The sequence below is a fragment of the Vombatus ursinus genome, unplaced genomic scaffold (assembly GCF_900497805.2).
Source record: "Vombatus ursinus unplaced genomic scaffold, bare-nosed wombat genome assembly UNPS02000546.1, whole genome shotgun sequence".
NCBI classification, from domain to species: Eukaryota; Metazoa; Chordata; class Mammalia; order Diprotodontia; family Vombatidae; genus Vombatus; species Vombatus ursinus.
Window position 1 is genome coordinate 471052 of NW_020940324.1, and position 23308 is coordinate 494359.

At 48.8% G+C, this 23308-nt stretch overlaps 1 protein-coding gene across 2 annotated transcripts in view; it reads right to left on the minus strand.

Moving 5' to 3' along the window:
• PALM (paralemmin) overlaps nt 1-21201 on the minus strand; it is a 31028-nt gene extending 9827 nt beyond the window's left edge. For both annotated transcript variants that reach the window (XM_027858922.1, XM_027858844.1), the window contains exons 1-5: nt 21103-21201; nt 5514-5562; nt 2891-2971; nt 2223-2353; nt 166-307 (exon numbers count right to left, since the gene is read on the minus strand). In XM_027858922.1, coding sequence (XP_027714723.1) covers nt 166-307; nt 2223-2353; nt 2891-2971; nt 5514-5562; nt 21103-21107 — 408 coding nt within the window. In that variant the 5' untranslated portion in view covers nt 21108-21201. The remainder of the gene's footprint in view (nt 1-165; nt 308-2222; nt 2354-2890; nt 2972-5513; nt 5563-21102) is intronic.
• Nucleotides 21202-23308: the final 2107 nt, after the last annotated feature.

Consider the following 23308-nt stretch of genomic DNA (forward strand, 5'->3'; position numbering starts at 1 on the left):
TTGGTTCTGATCACTGCCTCCAGGAAGCCCTCCCAAACTGACACGCTTCCTCCTCTTCAAATCTCTCCAGATCTTAAAACTTCAAGACCCCGCCCCCCCATTGGATTTGCCCTGAGGTGGGCAACGTCTCTAACCCCTAGAGTCATCTTGCTGCAGGGACCTCACCTTCTGGGAATGAAGGATCTTCTCTTCCTTTCTCTCCTCCTTCACAGGGCTTGGGGCTGGGGCCTGGGCTGGGACCACCACATTCTCCCTGGTAGCTGGGACAGAGTCCTCTGTCTCCAGGATCTCTAGCTCAGTCTCCAACCTAGGGGAGGACAGAATCCTTGCTGAAGACTTGGCCACTGATTCACTGGGTGCCTTTGGGCTAGTCCCTCACCCTCTCAAGGCCTCAGTTTCCCCATCAGTAAAATGGTTTGATGATCTCTAAGCTCTCCTCTAGTTCTGACATCTGTGAGTAATGGAGTATATAATTTAACCTCTTAGCTCATTAACAAAATCAGGGTAATTGCCTTTTACCCAACCAATCACTGAAGCTCTGGGAGGATGCTTAGAGATCATCTAGTTCTCATTTTATAGATAGGGAAACTTAGTCAGACAGGAAGTGACATGTCCCCCAGGATCACACAGCTGGAGTCTGGATTAGAACCCAGGTCTTGTGATGCCTAGCCTGAGTCTCTTTCCAGATAAAAGTTGCCTGTGGGGCAGGGAGGGGGCTGGGGGGATGGGGTTAGAGCTAGGAAAGGGGGAGTTGGGGAGGGGGAGAGGAGGGCATCAGGCAAACCCACAGAAAGAAGAGGTAAGTTCCAGAGACCTGCCAATGACCACACCCCTTCTCCTAGAGTGACAGGATAACCAGACCAGAGACACCCATTTCCCAAGCACAATAAATCTCTGGAAAGAGTAACTCACAGGACTCAGGTTTTCCCACTGTCCAATACCCCTCCCTTTCCCCAACATCCCCCTCCCTCCCAAGCCAAACACAGCTGACTTGGGTGAGGTAGTGAGCCCACGGGGTGTGGCTTCCTTCTGGGCTGAGCCAGAGATCACTCAGCCCCCTGCCTCCCCAGGTGACCACACCCTTCCCACAACCAGGCACAGAACTACAGAGGATCTCAAAGCACTCCAGTGTCCAGCCAACTTTAGTTGTCACGGAGATAGGTAGGGAACAGGTGGGCACTGCCCCATCTTGGACCCAGGAGAGATTCGTTGGAGGGATACAAAAAGCCAAAAATCTTGGTGAAGGGGTCTGGGACTGTGGGGGTGTCATGGGGCTCCTCCTCCATATTCTCGCTATTTAGCTAGTTTTTCAGGAGTCACGAGGAGCATCCAGTCCTCCCTTTCTGATGGGAGCAAATAGAGCGAGAAGGGAAGGAAAAGAGCATTTAAAAACCTACGTGCCAGGCATTGCGTTAAGTGCCTTACAAATATCTCGGTGAAAAGTTAGCATCTCCAAACGTCATATGGGGAGATCTGGGTTCAAGGCTTGGCCCTGCCCTGACTCACTGTCTCTTCCCCCCCATGGGGCTCAGCTGCCCTCTTCTGCAAAACGAGGGGCTTGAATGGAATAAGTCCTCAGCCTGGATTCTGGGGGAGGGGGGAAACAACCATGGGAAGTCGTCTCCTTCTCTGCAGATGGCAGCTCCCTCCCCAGCGGGGTCTGAGGCCCCAGCCCGGATGTCCCTCTGGCTGGACCGAGGCTTTGTCTTAGCCAGGACTGAAAGTGAGTCTTCTCTCTGATCCCCTCCCCCTCGCCGGGCTTTTGGCTTGGCCTCAGTCTCTGGCTTCTGTGGAGTAGAGAGGGAGTGAATCCACGAGCTAATGTTGGGCTGGGCCAGGAACCAGGGGATCCCCCTGGGATTGCATTCCCAGCACCTCTCAACCTGACGGCCAGCCCCAGCAGTCCAGGCAAAGGCCTTATCTCCCCACGCAGACCAGGGACTTCTCAAAGGCAAGAGCTAGCGCCACCCCCAACCCAATTACCACACATTTATTTTACATACATTTATACATGTGTATGTATGTTCAAGGATAAGCTCCCAGAGGGCAGGGCCTGTTTCACTTTTGTCTTTGTATTCTCAGTGCCCAGGACAGTACCTGGTACACAGCAGGTGCTTAATAATTGCTTACCGACTGAATGACAGCTACGGGATCAGACCCAGCCCCTCCTCCACCACCCACCACCACCAAGATGAGACCAGACAGAAGCCCTGCCTCCCCACCTCAGGATAGAATCCTCCAGCTGTTTGACCTTCTGTTCGTCCTCCTGCATTTGCTTCTTCATCACATCATCCTCCTGGGAATCGGTGGAGGGGGCCCCCTCTAGCAACCATCGCTCCCGAAGGGCCTTGGACTGTGGAGGGCAGATGGGGGTGGGGAGTGATGTCTCCCGCCACAAAACCCAGGCTTAAACACTTAGCGACTCATAGGATCAGAGGCAGAGGGGCTGAATCCCTGATTTCTGATGGAGGAACTCCCAGTGAGCTCCTTCCTCCCTTGTCAATGCCAGCTGGCATCTTCTCTGCAATTTATAAGTCTTAGAGCACAGAGAAGTTAGGTGACTTGACCAGGACCACACAGTAAGTACTAAAGGTAGGAAAGAGATTCTCAGATTTAGAGGTGGAAGGAACATTAAAAGATCTAGTCAAAGTCCCTCATTTTACAGATAAGGAAACCGAGGCAGAGAGGGGTTAAGTAATCCCAGATCACACAGGTAATAAAAGGCACAGTTGGGGTTGGAACCCAGAGCCAGAACTAAATTTAAGAGCTTACTTAGTCTCCTCTTTCAGAGAGCATCTCCCATGGACCATATTAAAGGAAATTGCTGCCCTTCTTCCGGATCCTAACTAAAGGGGAGGCTGCAGGCGCAGTCACCCATGGGGACAGGTACCTTTAAATGCTGCAGCTGCCTCCGGTCATCTTCCAATTGCCGCCGCTTGTTCTCAATCTCAGTTTGCCTCTTTCTCTTCTCCTAAGGGACAGATGTGAAGTGAGAGTCAGTCCCAAAAAAGGGCTTCCAACCATCTTATTTTTCTCAAAACTCCTCCCTTAGAGGGATCCTGGGCTAGGATAATAGCTATCAGAGCTGGGTTGCAATACCACCAACCACCAGCAGGTGTCAGTATCTACCAATGGATCTTGAACCTGAACCTTCTGCTCTGAAATTCCAGGTTTAATCACACCCATTACAAAAGATTTAGTCAGAATCTGAGAGTTAGTAAAGCCTTAGAGACCATCTATTCCACCCCTCTTTTTTCTTTTTAATTTAAATTTTAAATTTAATTTTTTTACTTGCAAAAAAAATCTATTTTCTCTCCTCACTCCTACTCCCATTGTAAAGGAAAAAGAAAACTGAAACTCTTATTACAAATATGCATAGTCAAGCAAAACAAATGCCTACACTGGCAGTATCTTTAAAATGTCTCAGTATGGCCACCATCTCTCTGTTAAGGAAGTGGGTAGTGTCCGATCCTCTCATTCTATAAATAGAGTACAAAGAAGGAAAGAGGTATGTATCCCACTGCTGAGGTGAGAAGGGAGCAAAGCTAACATTGTCCCGCTGGCCTCCCAAGTCACAGACAAGACAGCGGCTTGTCACCATGTCACATGGCCTACTCGATGGAGGATGAAGTCAGGAGACCAGGGCTCTAGGTCTTCATCTAGTCCAGGGCTGGGGAACCTGTGGCCTTCTAAATCCCTAAGTGCCACCGTTGGACTGAATACAAATTGGATTCAGGGCAAAGGTTCCCCACCCCTGGTCGAGCCCAACTATTTCACTGCCTGACCTTGGGTGAGTCCTTGTACCTCTCCAAGGCTCACTTTTAAATCAGAGATTTTCTTCTCTTTTCTTTCTTTTTTCTTTTTCTTTTTGGTTTTTTTTTTTTTGGTGAGGAAATTGGGGTTAAGTGACTTGGCCAGGGTCACACAGCTAGTAAGTGTCAAGTGTCTGGGGCAGGATTTGAACTCAGGTCCTCCTGACTCCAAGGCCAGAGCTCTCTTCACTGAGCCTAAATCAGAGGTTTATCATCGGATTCAGAGCTGATACCACTTAGTCCAACCCCATCATTTTTTTTTTGGCTAGGCAATGGGGTTAAGTGACTTGCCCAGGATCACACAGCTAGTAAGTATGAGGTCAGATTGGAACTCAGGTCCTCCTAACTCCAGGGCTGGTGCTCTATCCACTGCACCACCTAGCTGCCCCCAAACCCCATCATTTTAACATGGGATGAAAGTTAGTACCAGAGGTCAGGTGATTTATCCAAGGTCACACAGCTAAGTGGCCCAGCCAGGATTCAAACCCACCAGGTTCCTTGACTCTAAATCCAACACTCCTGCATTATACTATTGTCCAAGTTGTATAGTGGGGATGACCATCACTGCCCACCTATGGAAAGGGCTTTTTTATTTTTAACCACACCAGTGGTTTCATCCACGTAAGGAATTTCCAAGAGAAGAATCTTCCTCTAGCAGCACAGGGAGGCACACTGATAGTTTTTTCTTTCTTTCTTTTTTTTTAAGGCAATTGGGGTTAAGTAACTTGCCCAGGGTCACACAGCTAGTAAGTGTCAAGTGTTTGGTCCGAGGCTGGATTTGAACGCAGGTCCTCCTGACTCCAGGGCCGGTGCTCTATCCACTGCACTACCTAGCTGCCCCACTGATAGTTTTTGATAGCTGCTGAGAGCACTGAGGTTAAGGGACTGGCCCAGGGTCATACAGCCTGTATATGTTACAGGTCCCGATCCCAAAGCTAGCCATCTATCGACTACGCCATATTGCATCTTGTCGTCATCAGGATTAAATGGGGTCATGGATGGGAAAGTTTTCTAAAATGCAAAGAGGTACACAAGTACAATATTCATTATTGTTAATTAACTTGTATCACAGACATTCTAATAACAAATATTGAATTATTTTTGTTGCCGCAACATGAAAATTCTTCGCCAATGCGTCACCGTGGTGTGGAGGTGACCCTGGGTTCCTGAAGTTTTTGCCAACGCAGCCCAAGTTCTGGCAGGTTGTCCCAGGCTGGAAAGGCTTTGAGGATGAGCCCAGTATCAAAGGAGGACACGATGACAGGATCAGCTTAGAAGCTGAACATGGAGAGAGACTCATCACTGGTCCTGGGGGGGGTCGGCCTCTCGGAGATCCGGTTTTTTACAAATCAGGAAACTTAAGGCCCAGGGAGGTCAAAGGATCGTGGGATCGCTGGAAGTGACCTCATAGGCCTCATGGTCTGAGAAAACTGAGGCCCAGGGAGGTCAAAGGATTATAGGGTCATAGGTGTAGAAGGACCTTACGGATCCTCTATTCCAACCCTCTCCTCCCATTTTATAGATGGGGAAACTGAGGCCCAGAGAAATTAAATGACTTGACTAAGGTCACACGCGTAGATGATTTTTCTTTTGTTTCTCTCACAGTGAGACAGGACCCCTGACCCCCACCCCCCACTCCCAGCTTACTCCAGCTTCATTAAGCCCCTATTAGATTAGGAGGAAGGATGTCAGGGTACTCACCGCAATGGCCTGAAGCCTTTCCTGTTGGAAGGTGGTCTCTACAGAGACTCTGTTAAGAAAAAAAAAAGTAGCATGAAGTCATAAACAGGCTTAAGTGGACTTCTCGGGACACGACTGTGGCCCTTTCACCATTTCCCAAAGGCAGGGGTCCTCTCTCCACCCTGCAGACCAGGGTGTCCCTGTCACCCAACAGAACAAGGCCAAGATGTTCACAGGGCTCCCCAAGGTGACCTAACCTCTCTGCTGCTCCAACTTGCTTCCCCTCTCCCTTCAAATGCTACCTCCTCCAGGAAGCTCTCCCAGATCGCTTTGGCAGGAGTTTTCAGTCTTTACCTCCTCCCCACACCTCTTTTGCCTTCCTCGTGCCCCTACGACAGGAACACAGAGCATCAGAGGTGAAGCCAAGGTTGACATAAGGGAGGATACCTTCATTTTCCCATAATAGAATAGAACCAAGTCATCTCCGCTGGAGCCCTCCTCTATCTGCAAAGTGCTTTGAGATCCTCAGACATAAATCCCCAATAAGCCCAGGACTGCTTAGAACAGCAACACACCCAGGGAGCGACTTTCTGATGAGCAGGGGAAATGCTGAGTGGTTGGGCTGGGAAATTCTGGGTAGGAGCCAGGGACCCTAATCCTCCCCTGTTGTGTCTAGCCCCTGACCATCCCGGGCAGACAGACCATCCTCGGGCCCACATCAGCACAGAGGGCAGCACTACCCTACCACCTGATTCCTGCTCCCCTGACTCCCACAGCAAAATGATCACTACCGCCTCCCACTTCTCCTTGACCCTGGTGCCCTTGGAGCTGAAATTACAGCCGGGCCTGAGGTTATCAATTGCTTCTCTTCCAAGGAAGAGATTTGTCCCTAAATTTGTACCTCCCCCAGACTCAGGTGTGAGATAGAGGTGAGAAACTGAAGCACTGGGGCAGCTCTTCGGTTAGAACAAGAGAAGAGAACTCGATTCAGTGTGGCATAATACAAAAAAAAAAATGCTGTATATAGGGTCAGAGAGCACAGGGTCAAAACCTAGGTGTCAGAAGGCCTGGGTTTCACAGAGCTGGAAGAGAACTCGGGTGTTATCTGACCCAGCCTCCTCATGTTACAGTCTCTAGCTTTGCTCCAAATGTGATGGGATATGATGACCTTGGACAAGTCTCTTCTCCTCTCTAGGTCTCAGTTTCCTCGACTGTAAAATGAGTGGTTTGGACCCGATGCCCTGGATCCTGTGATCTGTCCTTCTTTCAGCTCCACTGGGGCCCCAAAATCTGGAGAGGCCCAGGCTAAAAGCCCAAAGACCCGAGTTTTCCTATTGCCGGCAGAGCTTTCCCGTTGGCAAAGGGCGGTTCCCTCAAACCAATCCTGTGGGATGAGGAATGTCACAAGGATTAACATTCATATTATGACAGATGAGGGAACTGAGACTCAGAAATACCTTAAAAACCAAATAATGCTACCCCCTCATTTTAAAGACTGGGAAACAAAGGGGAAATGGTTTGCCCAAAGTCATGCGTCAGTTTAGAAGCAAAGCCAGGACCCTCTGGGAGGTCAGATGACCTCCTACAGTGGCTTCCAGCTCTAAATCTACATTCCCCAAGTCCTGAGAACCTCAGATCTCCTAACAACTTGCTCATCCATCAGAAATCAATAAACCCTGTCCTCTTCAGGTCTCCTGCATTTTGATGGCTTTCAACTTCCAAGTAAAAGTTCCTATTTAAACACCAGAAACTTGTCCTGGTTGAACTAAGTGAATATAGCTATGTCTCCCCATATGCCCCCAACAAGGCCAAGACAGACATCATTAGAGGCTGACAGTTGGCTGGCCCCATTCAAGCACCCTCCAAATTCTCTGCCCATTATATGGAAAGGAAAACAGACCCAGCAGCAGAAATCCTGAAGTTAGGAAGAGCTAGAATATTAGGGGCTGGGTCCTCTGTGAGGAGGAGCCCCAAGGGGAGAAGGAAATAAGCATTTATATAGCATCTACTATGTGCCAGGCACTGTGCTAATCACCTTATAAATATCATCTCATTTGATCCTTACAACAACTCAGGGAGGGAGATGCTGTTATCCCCCATTTTACAGTTGAGAAAACGGAGGCAGACAGAAGTAAAGTGACTTGCCCAAGGTCACACAGCTAGTAAGTGTCTAAGGCTGGATGTGAACTCAGGTCCTCCTGACTCCAGGCTCAGCACTCTATTCACTGCCCCACCTTCAACAGTCAGAGCCCAAAGCTGGCTAGACACCAGGGATTCTTGGTTCCCCTTCTGACCAGACTGTACTCTCCAGTTGGCAGCCCACACCGCCTTAATCTCAAGTTTCCTTCAGTCAACTCTGGGCCACCAGAGTCACTCACTGAGTCACCAGCAAGGGAATGAGCTCCACATCCCACAACAACTGAGCAAGACATCCTCATACCCCTCCCTGAGCCTCAGTTATTGAGACACTCTGAACCTGGGATCCAGGGAGCCTGGACTCCAGTCTTGATTCTCTCCCTTACTTAATGTATGACCTTGGGTGAGTCAATTCCCCTTCTGGCTCTTGTTAGACTAGATGGTGTGTGATGTCTAAGGCCTCTGACATTACATGTTCTAAAGGCCCTCTGAGCTTTGACTTCCTGGGGTTCTAAGGGTCCTTCCATATCTGCAGTTCTATTTTCTGAGGGCCCCCCAGGAGTGACCTTCTCTGTTCTAAGGGCCCTCCAGGCTCAGCTATCCTGTGCTCTAAGGGCTTTCCCCAGGTCTGACCTTCTGTGTTCTAAGGGCCCTCCCAGCTGTGACCTTCTCTGTTCTAATGGCCTTTTCCCAGCTCCGACCGCTATTCCAAGGGCCCTCTCAGCTCAGCTATCCTGTGTTCCAAGGGCCCTCCCAGCTCAGCTATCCTCTGTTCTAAGGGCCCTCTCAGCTCAGTTATCCTGTGTTCTATGGGCCCTCTCTGCTCTGACCTTCTGTGTTCTAATGGCCTTTTCCTAGGTCTGACCTACTCTATTCTAAGGGCCCTCTCAGCTCAGCTATCCTGTGCCCTAAGGGCCCTCCCAGGTCTGACCTTCTGTGTTCTAATGGCCTTTTCCTAGTCTGACCTTCTCTATTCTAAGGGCCCTCTCAGCTCAGCTATCCTGTGCCCTAAGGGGCCTCCCAGGTCTGACCTTCTAAGGGCCTTTTCCCAGATCCGACCTTCTCTAGTCCAAGAGCCCCCCCAACTCTGATCTTCTCTGCTCCAGGGTGCCCCCCCCCCAGCTCTGCCCTGTGTTCTCTGGGTCCCCCAGCTCTATAGATCTGAGTCTAGGAGTGAAGGCCAGGGAGAACGCTGTTTAAGGGAAGAGCTGCCCTGATTGGAGAAGCCACTGCCCCAGTAGGTCAGGCTCCACCAGACTTTCAAGTAGTCACTCCTTTGGAGGGATGAGCTGTTTCTCTGATTAGCTGCTTAGTGAGGGGTCAAGTAGAAGAAAGAATGACGGGATCAGTGTGAAGGTGAGAAAACCTGAGGGCTAAGCTCAAAATTGGAGCAAGAAAGGCCTTTGGAGCAGGTGGGGCCCCCGGGCCAGGGAAAGGCCCCCAGCCTCAAAGCTGGGTCCAGCGAGGACCCCAGGGTCTAGCCCCCAACTTCAGAGCCGGCCAGGTCCCCAAAGTCCAGGCCCCAGCTCCACAGTCAGCCAGGCATACAGTCCATCCTGATTAGGTCAGCTCCCAAGAGTCCAACCCCCAGCCTCAGAGCCTGCCAGGTCCCCCAGTCCCCCAGCTCTCCACCCTGCCCATCCCCAGGGAAGCTGCTGATCAGTGATTTATCCGGGGGCCCCCTCTGGGAGGCGGGTGCCCTGGCAACACCACCATTGCCATGACAACGGCAATTACCCAGGCGCGGGGGAGAGGGAGCAGCCCACGGAGAAGGTAGGGGGATGGGTTAGCCTCAGGACCCGCCCCACAGCTGCTCCCCCAGCCTCCACCCAGCCCCGCCCACGTCCCCTCCCCCCAGCAAAGAGAAAGCCGAGGAGCTGGAGAACTAGAATCGCTTCTCCCAGCTGGCTACACTCCCCTCTCAGGCCACTCCAGAGCAGCTCCCTGGCCCGAACCCACCCACCCTGGACTGGGAGGCTCCGGGTCTGGGCTGTAAGGCTGGTGAACTTGGGGGCAGTCCCCCTTAGGAGCTAAGCCTCAGTTTCTTCAAAGTTCACCTCCCTTCAAGAAGTCTCCAGAGCTTAGCCGGACGGGGGTCCCAAGAGGCAAAGATGGGCGCCCTGGGCTGCTCCCGGTGCTCCTAGCCAGAGGGCGCAGCATGATAAATATTGAATGAACGAATGAACGAATGAATGAATGAGGAGCTCCAGCCCACCAGCTGAAGACCCAGTTTAGTCTTTAGTGAAGAATTTCCTAGTCTGTAAAAGGAGGGGCTTGGAGCAGTCACCTCTAAGGACCCTGTTTGTATATTATCTCCCCACCTTAGATTGGGAGCTGTTTTTGTCTTTCTTTATATCCCCAGCACTTAGCACATAGTAGGTGATAATAAACTCTGTGGACTTTGAAGGTCCCAGCGGACTCTTAAATCTCTCTGATCCTATTATTTTTACCCAGTGAAAGTCCCTGGAACGGAGGGAGGGCCAGGGCTGACCGATGATTCCAAATTGACCGCCGCCCAGAAAGGTTGTGTAATGAGCCCAAGGTCACTCAGCTGGGTGGATGGGGACTGGAAGGGGCTATTCTGGCAGGAGTCAGTCCGGCTCAGACCAGCCCCAAGCCCAGGAGGGAGCCAGGCTGCCCTGCCCTGAGCCAGCCCCTCATTCGGGGAGGCTGACTCTGCAGAGGGGGAGAAAGGACTCTGGGCACGGGGTGGGGGGAGAATCTGGACACATTCCTATGTTAATTATTGAGAGGAAACAGCTGCCTCGACCTGGGATAGACCTGACTAAGGAGGCTGGGGACAGGGGTGGGGAACGTCTGCTATGGGGCAGCTCTCCACTAGGCTGAGAAGCCCAAGCTCTAACCAGAGGGCAGGAGGCTGGCCGCTCAATTCTCTTTCCTGGCAAGGAAACCCAGGAGCCCCAGTGCTCAAAGCCCTGCACTGACATCCACCGTTACAGAGAACTTCCCCCAAGAAGGATCTCCCTGATTTCAAGAGTTGGGAACTAACTCTGCTTTGGAAGGCCTGGGACCTCACATGTGGCTGACGGGACCTTAGGGAGCCCTTCAGCCCAGATGCTGTGGGCTGCTAGTTTCTTTTGTAATCTTATGTGTGTCATTTTATGCACTTCTGGAAGAGGTCCATAAGCTTCACCAGAATGACTGTCAAAGGGCCCAGGACACAAAAGGTTGCATGTCTGGGCTAATACAACCCTCTCATTGTACAGATGGGAAAACTGAGGCCCAGAAAGGAACAATGATTTGCCCAGTACCTAAATGGTAGAGCCAGATTTTTAAATCCAGGTTCAGATGGGGATGTTCTTGACTAGGGACTGAGTGGGTTTCTGGCAGATGGAGTGGGGTCTGTATTTCACTCATTCATTCATTCACTCATTCTACACTAATTTATCAGGCTCTTCCTTTTGGCAAGACCCAAGAGCAAGAGGGTGAACTTAAAGTCCATTCCTGCCCCCTAGCCAGGAGCTCTGGATAAACTCTAGGAAGACTTCCTGGAGGAGGTAAGCCTAGAGGAAACTTTTTAAGCTTCTAGAAAAGGGCAGGGATTTGCACAACTTCACCTTCAGTGAAGCCAGAATAATCCCTACCCTTCATTCCACTAAGCCTCCCAGCCCAAAGACTATAATTGGATAATTATCGTTGTTCATTTGTTTTCAGACATGTCCAACTCTTCCTGACCCCTTTTGGGGTTTTCTTGGCAAAGATACTGGAGTGGTTTGTCATTTCCTTCTCCAGCTCATTTTACTGATGAGGAAACTGAGGCAAACGGGGTTAAGTGACTTGCCCAGGATCACACAGCTACTACGTGTCTGAAGTCACATTTGAACTCATGAAGAGGAAATCTTCCCAATCCAGGCGTGGCGCTCTATGTGCTGTAGCACCACCTAGCCCAACAGAATATTTACAGATGAGGAAAGCACAGACCTAGAGGGGAAAGGCCTTACCCAAGGTCACAGTGCTTGGTACAGTGAAAAGAGCGCTGCTTCTTAAGTCAGAAGATCTGGGTTCATATCCCTCCTATGATGCTTACTGACTGTTAAAGCTTGCCTAAGTCACTTAGCCTGTGTAGGCCTCAGTTTCCTCATAGGTAAAATGAGGGAATTCTACTCAGTGGTCTTTGAGATTCCTTCCAACTCTACATCCACAGTCCTATTTATCTCAGGTTAGAACCTCAGCTCCTCAATCAACAAACATTTATTAAGCCCCTACTGTATGCTCTCTTTCCTTTCCAGTGTCTTCCTGCTCCTTTCTCCACAGCCCAGGACCTGGTATACAGGAATCACCTAAGAAAGGCCCAGTCTTTTGCCTCCAGAATCTTCGAGAGTCTCGGGAGGCCAATTTAAACTCCACTTCCTGGCACTCAAGGTATTCTACAGCCAATCATTACCTGGGAGACTACTGGAAGTCTCTGCGTCTCACTTTCCCGACCTGTAAATACACTCTGATCTAGGGGGAAAAGTACCCTAGAGCTTAGTACACATGTGACCTTAGCCAAGTCAACTTACTTTCCTGGACCTCCGTTTCTTCATCAGTAAAATAAGATAGTTGGTGGACTATCTGACTCAGTTCTAGACCTGTTGCTCTAAGACTCCAAAGACATAACATATGTGACGTACTTTGCAAACCTCACAGCACTATCTGGACGTCAGCTCTTAGGATTATCATCCTACCCTCTGACCCAGCAATGCCATGACTAGGTATGTTTCCCCAAGATGATTAGGGAAAATGGAAAGGAACCTACATGGTCTAAAATATTCATAGCAGCTCTCTTTGTAGTGTCAAAGAACTGGAAATTGTGGGATGCCCATCAATTGGGGAAGGGCTAAAGAAATTGTGGTATATGCTCAGGATGGAATATTACTCTGCTATAAGAAATGATGAGCTCAATGATTTTAGAAACACGTGGAGAGACCTCCACGAAATAAACAGAACCAAGAGAACATTTTATATAGCAACAACAGTATTGTTTTAAGAATGACTGACTTTGAGCTGTGTGACCCAGGGCAAATCACTTAATCCTGACCGTCTCACCAAAAAGCAAAATAATAATAATAATAACTTTGAGCAACCAAGACATTCTGAGTCTTACCAATACCCAGATTAATCTCAAAGATTCTATGAAAGAAGATGCTGTTTGAATCTAGAAAGTAATGTTATTGTGGCATAGGAAATAATGAGCAGGTTGATTTAGAAAAACACAGAAAGACGGACTTAAGAAGGAAAATGCTATCCACCTCAAGAGAAACAGATGATGGGAGGCAGCTGGGTGGCATATATAGTGGATAGAGCACCAGCCCTGGAGTCAGGAGGACCTGAGTTCGAATCTAGACTCAGACACTTGACACTTACTAGCTGTGTGACCCCAGGCAAGTCACTTAACCCCATTGCCTAGCAAAAAAAAAAAAAAAAGACGATGGGAGGAAATGAGCTTAGTATGGTCTTACATATATGTGTATGTGTGTATATGTATAGATATCTATGTATATGTATGTGTATGTATATATATGTATCTATGTGTGTACACTTAATTGTGTATGCTTAATTGTAGCCTTCTTTGGGAGGGGAGGGAAGGGAAAAAAATAAAGTAGAAAGTGCACAGCAGAAAACAAGAAAACCAATAGGGAAATAGAGAAAAGCTGGCAGGAATAGTTATTATACAGGTTTTCTTGAAATGGAAATTTACTATTTTATATTAAATCCTCTCTTGTGGTCTGCTGCGTCCACAGCAATTTTTCTTTTCTTCTCATTTTGTATTGAAGTGTAAAATTTTAAAAAAAGTTCACAGAAAAAATTATCACCCTACATTTATTTCCATAGGTAGCTAGGTGGCGCCATAACGCATAGGGCACAGGGACTGAAGTCTGAAGACTCGTTTTCTTGAGTTCAAATCCCAACTCAGACACTCAGTAGCTATGTGACCCTGAGCAAGTTGCTTAACCCTGGAGTCAGGGTTAACTTCCTGGCTCTAGGTCCAGGGCTCTGTACACCAGGCCAAGAAAACCCCAAATGGGTCATAAAGAGTTGGATACAACTGAAGTGTTTGCCTTATCTCATATTTTTTTCCACCATTCTTTTCATTGTGGCAAAACAGGAGGACCCTCTCAGCACCACTACCCCCAGCCCAATGCCTTTATTCAAACTCTTTCCTGTGTTTGGAATGCCTTTCCCCGTCATCTGAGTACTACCTGGTCTTTAAAATCTAGGGTTAATGTCACCTCCACCAGGAAGCCTTCCATGATTGCCTCTTAGGTAATCACCTTCTCCTAGGACCTTGAATAACTTTCCCCTAGGACCTCACATAGCATTTGAATTTCAGTGATGCATTTATTATGTAATGTTATGTATCATAATTATCTGTGTCATGTATCTCTCTAATAGCCTTGTGATAATCAGGCAGGCCGGTAGAGAGAAGAGTCCTCAAGAATCTTCATGCTGATTATACTATATGAAATCACAGCAAGTTAATGTCGGAGGAGATCAGGGAGAGAAATTCAGCACAACCTTGAACACAGGGTCCGAGACCAAGAGCAGGAGCCTCAGGGGTACGCTTGTCCAACCTCCTCATTTAACAGATGGGGAACCTCTGGGGCCCAGAGAGGGGGAATGACTGGCCTAGGGTCATAATAACTCATAACAATAGCTAACATGTATATAGCTATATTTATTTTTATTTTTATAGTTTATCTATTTAGTTATATTTATATATAGCATTTATATCGCGCTTACTATGTACCAGGCACTGTAGTTATTATCTTATTTGATTTTCACAACAACCCTGGGAGAGAGGTGCTAATATTGTCCCCCTTTTACAGATAAGAAAACTGAGGCAAATAAAGGTTAAGTGAGTCTCTCAGAGTCACATATCTAGCGTATCTGAGGCTGGATTTAAACTCAGTTCTAGGGGCAGCCAGGTGGGGGCGCAGTAGATACAGCACCAGCCCTGAAGTCAGGAGGACTTGAGTTCGAAGCCAAACACTTGACACTTACTAGCTGTGTGACCCTGGGCAAGTCACTTAACCCCAATTGCCTAAAAATTAAAAAAAATTTTTTTTTTAAATTAAAAAATAAATAAAAATAAACTCAGTACTACCTGAGTCCAGGCCCCTTTGGTAAGTGCAGGAGATGAAATTTACATCTGAGACGTCCTGCCACCAAGGCATACACTCTGTGCCCCCCACCATGCTGCCCCTAAGGCTCTAGTAAGTTCCTTGAAGGCAAGAACTGTTACTTTTGGCTTTGTGTGCCCAGTGCCTGGCACATAGTAGGTGTTTATTTGGCTTTGTATGCGCAGTGCCTGGCACATAGTAGGTACTTAAGGAGCAGAAAGTAGTAGCACCCTTCAGACAGTGGGTCACCGACTTATCTCTTCTACGTCCTCTTCTCTACCCTCAGAGGCCAGGAGCCTCATGGCTGGCCTACTGCAGCCTCCCAAGCCTCCAGTCTCCAATCACTCTCCAGCCAGTTTCCCTGCACAGTACCCTACAAGCACCTTCCTGACCGTGTCCCCACCTTACCAAAAAACTCTCTCTCTACTGCCACTAGGATGAAATGCAAACTTCCCTGTCTAGAGTTCAAAGCCCACCATGCCCTGGCTTCAGCTGACCTCTGCAGACTGTTACCCTTTAACTAGCCTTTTTTGCTATTTCAGTAGAGGAGGGAGGGCTCCACCTCCTGTCTCCATGCACCAGCTGTGCCCCATGCTTGGAATATACACTTTCTCCTCACCCAGAACCCTTAGAACCCAGATCTTCTTTCAAAACGGCTCAAACACCTCAGCCTGCAGGAAGCCTGGCCCCAGATGCCCTCAGACCTCTTCCATCCCTTCCAATTACCTTGTATTTTTACTTTATATAATCTGTCCTTTACTTATATGGATGCATTCTCTCTCCAATATGGCACCTAATTAATTAGCCAAATGTTGATCATTTGAAGAGTAACTTGGACTGATACAATCAGACTCTCTGACAGGAGGTCACCAGCTTCTGTGACATGCACTCCCTTAGACTCACAGCAACTAGCTTCTCCGTAGCCCATGTGCCTGCCTACTTGTGGTGGCCGTCTGAAGCTACTATCCAACTCAGTCTCTTATCCATTCAAAAAATACGTATTAAGCATCTACTACTGATACTACGCTCTAGAGAGGGTAGCAAGTGGTACAGTAGATAAAGTACCAGGCCTGGAGTCAGAAGACTCCTCTTCCTAGGTTTAAATCTGGCCTCAGACACTTAGTAGCTGTGTGACCCTGGGCAAGTCACTTAACCCTGTTTGCCTCAGTTTCCTCATCTGTAAAATGAACTGGAGAAGGAAATGGCAAACCACTCCAGTATCTTTGCCAAGAAAACCCCAAATGGGATCACGGAGAGTCAGACACGATTAAAAACTGACAACACTTGACAATATACTCCAAATGAGCAGCTAGGTGGCACAGTGGAGAGCATTGGACATGAAATCAGGAAAGCCTGAGTTCTGATGCTTCCTCAAACTCACTAGTTGGGCCACCCAAGGCAAATCACTTAACATCTCTCAGCCTCAGTTTCCTCATCTGTAAAATGGAGGTAATAAACAGTACCTCCCTCCCCAGAGTTGTTGTGAGAATCAAAGGAGAGAAAGTGCTGGGCAAACCTATTTAAATGCTAGCTATTATTACTAGGTAGACAAAACCCAGAAAAGTCCCTGCCTTGTCAAACCCCACAGGACATCCAGGAATTGGTTGGGCTGTTAGATGATTTCTAAGGGCTCTTTTGGCTTTCATTTGCCTTGAGTCTATGCAGTTCAACAAATGTTCAGGCTCAGGGTGAGATTACAGAGAAATAGTCCCAGACATCCAAAAGCTCTAGTAGAGATAAGACATAACCCTTAACACACAACATTTCCAGATAAGTGTGTAGAGAAGCCCTTCCTTATTTCAAACTGAAATCTTGTCCCCTTGGCAACTTCTTCCTAGGTTATTCTTAATGATGCACATGTGCACACACACAGACACATAGACAGCCACACAGACGTACACACACATAACACCACACACAAGGTTATACTCAAAAAGCTCTATTATTCTTCTTTCGCTTCAGATAGGGGAAGATAGTCAATCACTTCCCTCCCAACTCTTCCCTTTTCTACTCTGCCAATCAAAGAGTATTTAAGCACCAATAGTTCGTCAGGCACAGTGCTAGGACCTGAGGATACAAAGACAAGAATAAAATCTTACTAGCCCTCAAGGCGCTTACATCCTTTCTGGAGGATGCAGAGTCACAAATAAGTAAATATAGGTAGATAGGGGGAAAAAATGAATTCATAGCAGTGGAGTGTAGAGCAGAGGCATTAGTAAATTGTAGGATGTAGGAAAGACTTCTTGTAGATGGCAGAAGATGAGCCTTGAAGGGAGCTAGGGGTTCCAAGAGGCCAAGCAAGTCAACAAGCAGTTATTTGGGCCCTATTATGTTCCAAGCACTAAGCTAAGTGCTGAGGATACAAAGAAAAGCACAAGCATGAGGGGGGATGGAGAAGAATCGTCCTTAAAGACTAAACATTCCTGTTATACAGGTGAGAAAACTAAGACCCTAAAAGGTCAGGTGGCTTGCCCAGGGTTACAAAGCAGGTCAGAGGCAGATTTTAAAACTCAAATTTCCCAATTCTCCATCCAAGATGCATCATCTGGTCATTCCCCCACCCCCCACCCCAGCCCTGGTTACCTTGTACCTATATGTCCAATTGTTTCCCCCTTTAGAGTGTAAATCCCTTGAGGGTAGCAACTGTTTCACTTTTATTTCTGCAAGCCTAACGCCTAACAGTGCCTGGTACACAGCAAGTGCCCAATAAATGCTCGCTGATTGATGCATAAAGCATCCAATGATAAAATAGCTAATCTTTATATAGAGTTTTAGGGATAGAGGAGTAGGGACTGGTCCTGGGATTTTATTGGTATAGGCAACTTACAGAAGAGAAAACTCTCATTGCAAATACAGGTTTAGCACCTTGTAGAGAGAAACCTAAAGCATTGAGAAGTTCAGTGACTCGCCCTGGGTCACAGAGCCAGTCAGTATATAGCAGGGGCAGGACTTGATCCCCTCTCCTTTCCCCACTGCCCTTCTTGGTCCCTAGGCCAGCTCAAATTCCACTCTGCCATACTGTCTTTCATATTCATATATTTTCACATGTTTCACTGTAAAGTTTATAAAATGTTTTCCATAGGATTATGGATGTGATTGGTAGTAACTAAATCCCCCAATAATAATAACTATTGGTAATGCCCCTGGCACTACGGAGCTAGCTCTAGGATCCCAAGATTCCCTTATCTTCCCTGGTCATGGGACATGCTCAGAGCTGTGCTTTAATGAATGAATGAAAGGCTCCAGCCCATCTCTCCAGCTGATCCCATTTCGGTGCTTCTGTCTCCTATAATAGATGCTCAATATTCCTCTCACCTCTGCTGGTTGAAATCTCTAACTTTCTTTCCAGACCCAGCTCAAATGTCATGCACACCAAGAAAGCCTTCCAGGATTGCTACCCCTATGTTGCCTGCAACCCGGTCAGTAATGACCCCTCCTTCCCAAAATGGTCTCATCATCTCTGGACAGTGAACCCCCTAGGCACAGGAATTAGGTTTTAACAGATCTTTGCTGCTCCCTCTTCTCCAAGTCCATCCTTCACCCAACACCGAAATACCCTTCCTAAAGCATGTCAGTATGTTATTCCAAAACCTTCGAGGGCTCCCTAGTACCTCCAGACCTGCATCTGAACTGCTCAGCTGAGCAGTGAATGTCTTTCAAACTCTCAATCCAATCTACCTGTCTAGGTTTTTTTTTAAATTTGGCTCCTATTCACACGCTAAGTTCTGGCCAAACCCAGATGCCTCCCAGATTTCATTCCACCCTCAAGCCTCTGTTCAATCAGGTAGACCAGCCCCTTTGGAGGAATGTCCTTCCTCCCCCTTTTCACCTGTTGAAATCTGTCCAGTTCAGATGCCACCTGCCAACTCCTCCTTGAAGACTTCTCTGATGACACCCTGCCCTCCACCTGAAAGCATTCTCTCCTCTTCAAATTTCCCTGGAGTTTTTTGTCTGGGTCTCCTTTTGACTTGTGTGCATTTGGAATCCCCCCTTATTAGACTATAAGCTCCCAGAAGGCAGGGTTGGGGCTGAACCTGTCCCATTGGCTGGAATGGAAATATAGACACTTCATACATATTGAATTTAACTAAATTTGCATCCCAGCAAAGGGCTCAGCTTGGGGGTCTGGGCTAAGGTGGTGGTGATGGGGGGGTCTATGCCAAATTCTCCGTAGGTCTCAGCTCAGCCATACATTAAGACCTCTGGCTGACTTTTGCAGCAAGCCCTGAGGTAAACAAGGGAGGAAAAGATGAGCCTGGGTTGGGCTTCTCTCTCCCTCTAGGGCCCCAAGGCTCAGGGCTGGGTTCCCTCTGGGATAGGGCTTTGTCTGCTTGTCAGGAGTTTCTAAAGCAAAAGGGGCCAAGTTTCAGGCCAAGCCAAGGGTGGGGCCTTTTTAGTCATGGGGTGAGAGGGCTAAAGAAGGTTCCTAGAATCACCAACTCAGATCTGGAAAGGAACTCAGAGATATAGCGGCTCATTTTTCAGAGAGGGAAACTGAGGCCCTGATTGAAAAAGGATCACACAGAAATTCAGGGGCAGGGCAAGGCAGAGCCCACATTTCTGGATTTCCCAGTTATAGCACCACTCTCAGAGATTTAGGTTTGCTGGGATGGGACTATGATTTAGCCAGAGATCCCAAAGCACCCTTCTAAAACCTGGGAGTTCAAGGCACTAAACACCTCAGGCTATATAAGTTCCTAGAGCAATGCCCAGAGGCACTGGGCAGGGGAGTGAGTCCCAGCTCAGCTTCCTAGGGAGCAGGGCCACCACCCAAACTGGAAAGGGGCTGGCCGGTTGTTCTCTAAGTAGAAATACTAATGGAGAGAGACAAGGAAAGAGAACTAACCCATTGGAGGGGGTGGGGAAGCTAGCATCTCTCTTGGCCTCAGTTTCTTTCTCTGTAAAATGTGAGAGTTGCACTAAGCAGCTTCTGAGGGTCCCTTCAAGCTCTTAAATCTATAAGCCTCAATTCAAATCTCACCTTCTACAAGAAGACTTTTCCCAGTCTCCCACTCCCTCCCACCACCCCCCACTGCCTTCCTTTGGAGATGATCCAACAGCCCACCACCCCCATGGACATAGTTATATTTATGTTGTCTTCTCCCATTAGGATGTGAGCTCCTTGAGGGAAGAGCCCACAGTTTTTGCTTTTCTTTGAATCCTCAGTGCTTAGCACTGTGCCTGCACAGTACTTAATATTGTTGACTTTCAGAACGGGGTAGGGGGAGAGTGGGAAGCAATTAGCCCATGGCTCTATGTGAAAGCATGAGGGAGTTAGCCAATGGCTCTCTTAGCAGTGATGGGGAGGTAGCCATCACTCCATGAGGAAGGATGGGGAAGAGGCTGCCCATGAATTAACAAGCATTTTACTCCAAAGAGGAATCTGGGCTGGGGGAGGGGTCAGGGTATGTTGCCGTGAAGGGGAGAGGGGTGGTGTGTTAGCCTATGGCACTTAGAGAAGGCAGGAAAAAGGGAGAGGAGCTCCTGACTTTATGGTCAGAGCTTTCAGGAAGGGAGCTAGCTTTAGATTCTAGGAGGAAGGATGAGGAGGAGTACGACCATAGCTTAATGGGGAAGGGTGAGGATGGAGATGGGGATGGAGATGGGGATGGAGATGATGAGGATGGGGATGGGGTTGAGAATGGGGGGGGAGCAAGTATCTTGGCTTGAAAGGCCTAAGACTGAAGAAGCTCCAAGCCTCCCCTTCCCCAAGAGCCACCAAGGCCCAGCCTGTCTAGTCTCTCTGCTTTTCTGAGCACCTGTGCCTGGTGGGGGATCAGGGGAAGGGGAGGGCCGGCCACAGGCCCTGCCCTTGAGTATTAAAGAGGATGTGGCCCAGAGTACAGTCTAGCTCCCTTCATCGACTTCCCCACCTTTAAGCAGCATCTTCCAGGAGCATAGGCGGGAGAAGGGCTGTAACCAGGAGGCCAGGCCCACCACCACCTGCGGGATGCCTTCCAGCCCAAGCTCTCCAAGCCCCTCATCCCCCCGCCACGGGTGCAACGGGGGCAGCCGACAAGGGGTGGGGCTAGCCATTGATAGCCTCAGTCCCAAGAAGCAGACACAGGTTATTATATCAGGCCCTTTCACTACTGAGAGAGAGTGAGGGGCCCCCAAGCCTGGAGCCTCGGACTCCAGGTTTCCAAACCTTCAGTCTGCAGACCGACCCCTGGTTCCTGGACCCTCCTCCCCAAAGCGCCCGATCTCTTGGTTCCAGACCTTTAGCTACCGGATCCTCAGACACCCCCCCGCCCAGCCCTAAGACACCCCAGGCCCGGGACCCCCAAAGCCCGGATCCTCCAGCCTTTAGACCTCCAGAACCCCAACACCCCCAGACCCCGGCTACTCACTCCATGGTTCCCGCAGTCCGGGCGTCTGAGGCTGGCAGGAGGAGGAGGAGGAGGAGGATAAGAAGGAGGGGGAGGAGGAGGCAGCGGCGGCCGGGGAGGGGCTGGGGGAGGGTGGGGCGAAGGGGGAGCAGCCTAGGGGGCTGAGGGCTGGGCCCCCGGGGCGGGGGCGGTGGCCGGGCCCAGGTGGACAGCGGCGGGGAGGAGCCAGAGCCGAGATCTCCTAGCGCCCGAGGTGCCCCCCGCGCCCGCAGCGCCCTCGCTCCCCGCCGGCTAGCGCAGGGGCGCGGGGCTGGTCCGGGCTGCGGGGCGCGGGGGCGGGGGCAGGCGGAGGCTCCGAGGCATCGCAGCCGGGAGAGGAGGGCGGGGAAGAGAAGGAGCGGTGTTATTGTCCGGGGCGGGCGGAGGCACGGAGCGAGGGAGCTAGCGAGCGCGCGCGGGGGAGGGCTGAGCTTCGGTGGGCTGGGCTGGGCTGGGCTGGGGCTGGGGCTGGGGCTGGGGCTGGGCCGGGGCCCGGGAGCGGTACGACGTCGCCTCCTACCGACCATCGGCTATCACTACAACCTGCCCACTCCCCACCCCAGCCCCTACCCCTCAAAGCGCCCCCCACCCCCATCCCATGGAAAGTCTTTCCTCTGGGATAAGAGCCAGCAAATATCGCCTTGTACCCAGGTCCCAGACAGCCGGTCCCCGGTGGGAGTGAGCCTGGGGATAGGCTGATCTCTGCGGGATGTTACAGAGGAGGGAAACTGAGACACAAAATGGGGAGGGGGGCTTAGCCAAAGGGGAGCAAGGAATTATAAAATTTCTGAAACTCTGAGACCTCAGAGGGTCCAACTGGTATCCAAACATCAATCTCCTTAATATCTCCTGGCATTGACTTGCTGTGTCATCTTTGCTGCCTCAGTTTCCTCAACTGTAAAATGAAGAGGTCACTATCCAACGTGGGAATTTGTTTTACTAGATTACTCATATTTGTTGCAGAGGCTTTGTTTTTCTTGTTTTCAGTACGGGTGGAGTGGTAAGAGGTAAGCGTAGATGGGGATTGGGTAGCAAAATGAAAAGAAGGTAATTGAGGCATTCTTTTTTTTTTTAATGGAGAGAAAAAAACAAAAAGAAGCAAATTTTTGCTTTACAAATATTAAGTCGTTTGATCCTGAAACAACCCTGGGTACTTTTATCAGCCTCCCTTTTTAAACATAAGGAAGCTGAGGCAGACCAAGGTTAAATGACTTGCCCAGATAGTAAGTATTTTAGTCAGATAATAAGTATCTGAGGGCACAGCTGGACTCAAGTCTTCCTGACTCTAGGTCTACCTAGACAGGGTACCACTGTACAACGAGCTACTTCATTTGGGGTTTGTGTTCAGAGTAAAAAGCAGGAATAATTTTAAAATTAACTAAAAGGAGGCAGTGGATCTTTAAGGTACTTCCATTAGACATCTTTTTGCCCCCTTCTCTCTGACACTGCCACCATCCAGGTGTAGCCTCATGCCTGGACAATTACAACAGCCTGCTAGCTGGTTTCCCTGCCTCAGGTCTCTCTGCCCTCCAGTCCATCCTCCACATAGTCACCAAATTGATCTCAGATCACAGTTCTGACCATGTAACCCTCAAATGCTTACTCAAACTCCAGTGGCTCCTTATCACTTCCAGAATCAAATGTTTTTTTTCTTTCTTTTTTTTATTAATTTATTTTAATTTATCAACAATCCCATAAACTTTTGAGTTTTAAATTTTCCTCCCCCTCCCTCCTCAAGACAGCATACAATCTGATATAGGCTATACATATACATTCCTATTAAACATTTTCACATTAGTGATGTAAGGAAGAATTAGAACCAGTAGGAGGAATCACAAGAAAGAGAAAACAAAACAAAACAGAAGAAAAAATAGCAAATAGTATGCTTCTATCTGCATTCAAACTCCATAGTTCTTTCTTTGGATGTGGATAGCATTTTCTATCATGGGTCTTGTGGAATTGTCTAAGATCTTTGCATTACTGAGAAGAGCTAAGTCTATGAAAGTCAGTACAATGTGGTGATTACTGTGTATAGTGTTCTCCTGGTTCTGCTCACTTCACTCAGCATCAGTCTGTGGAGGTCTTTCTAGTATTCCATTACATTCATATACCACAACTTGTTCAGCCATTCCCCAATTGATAGGCATCTCCTCAGTTTCCAATTCTTTGCCACCACAAAAAGAGCTGC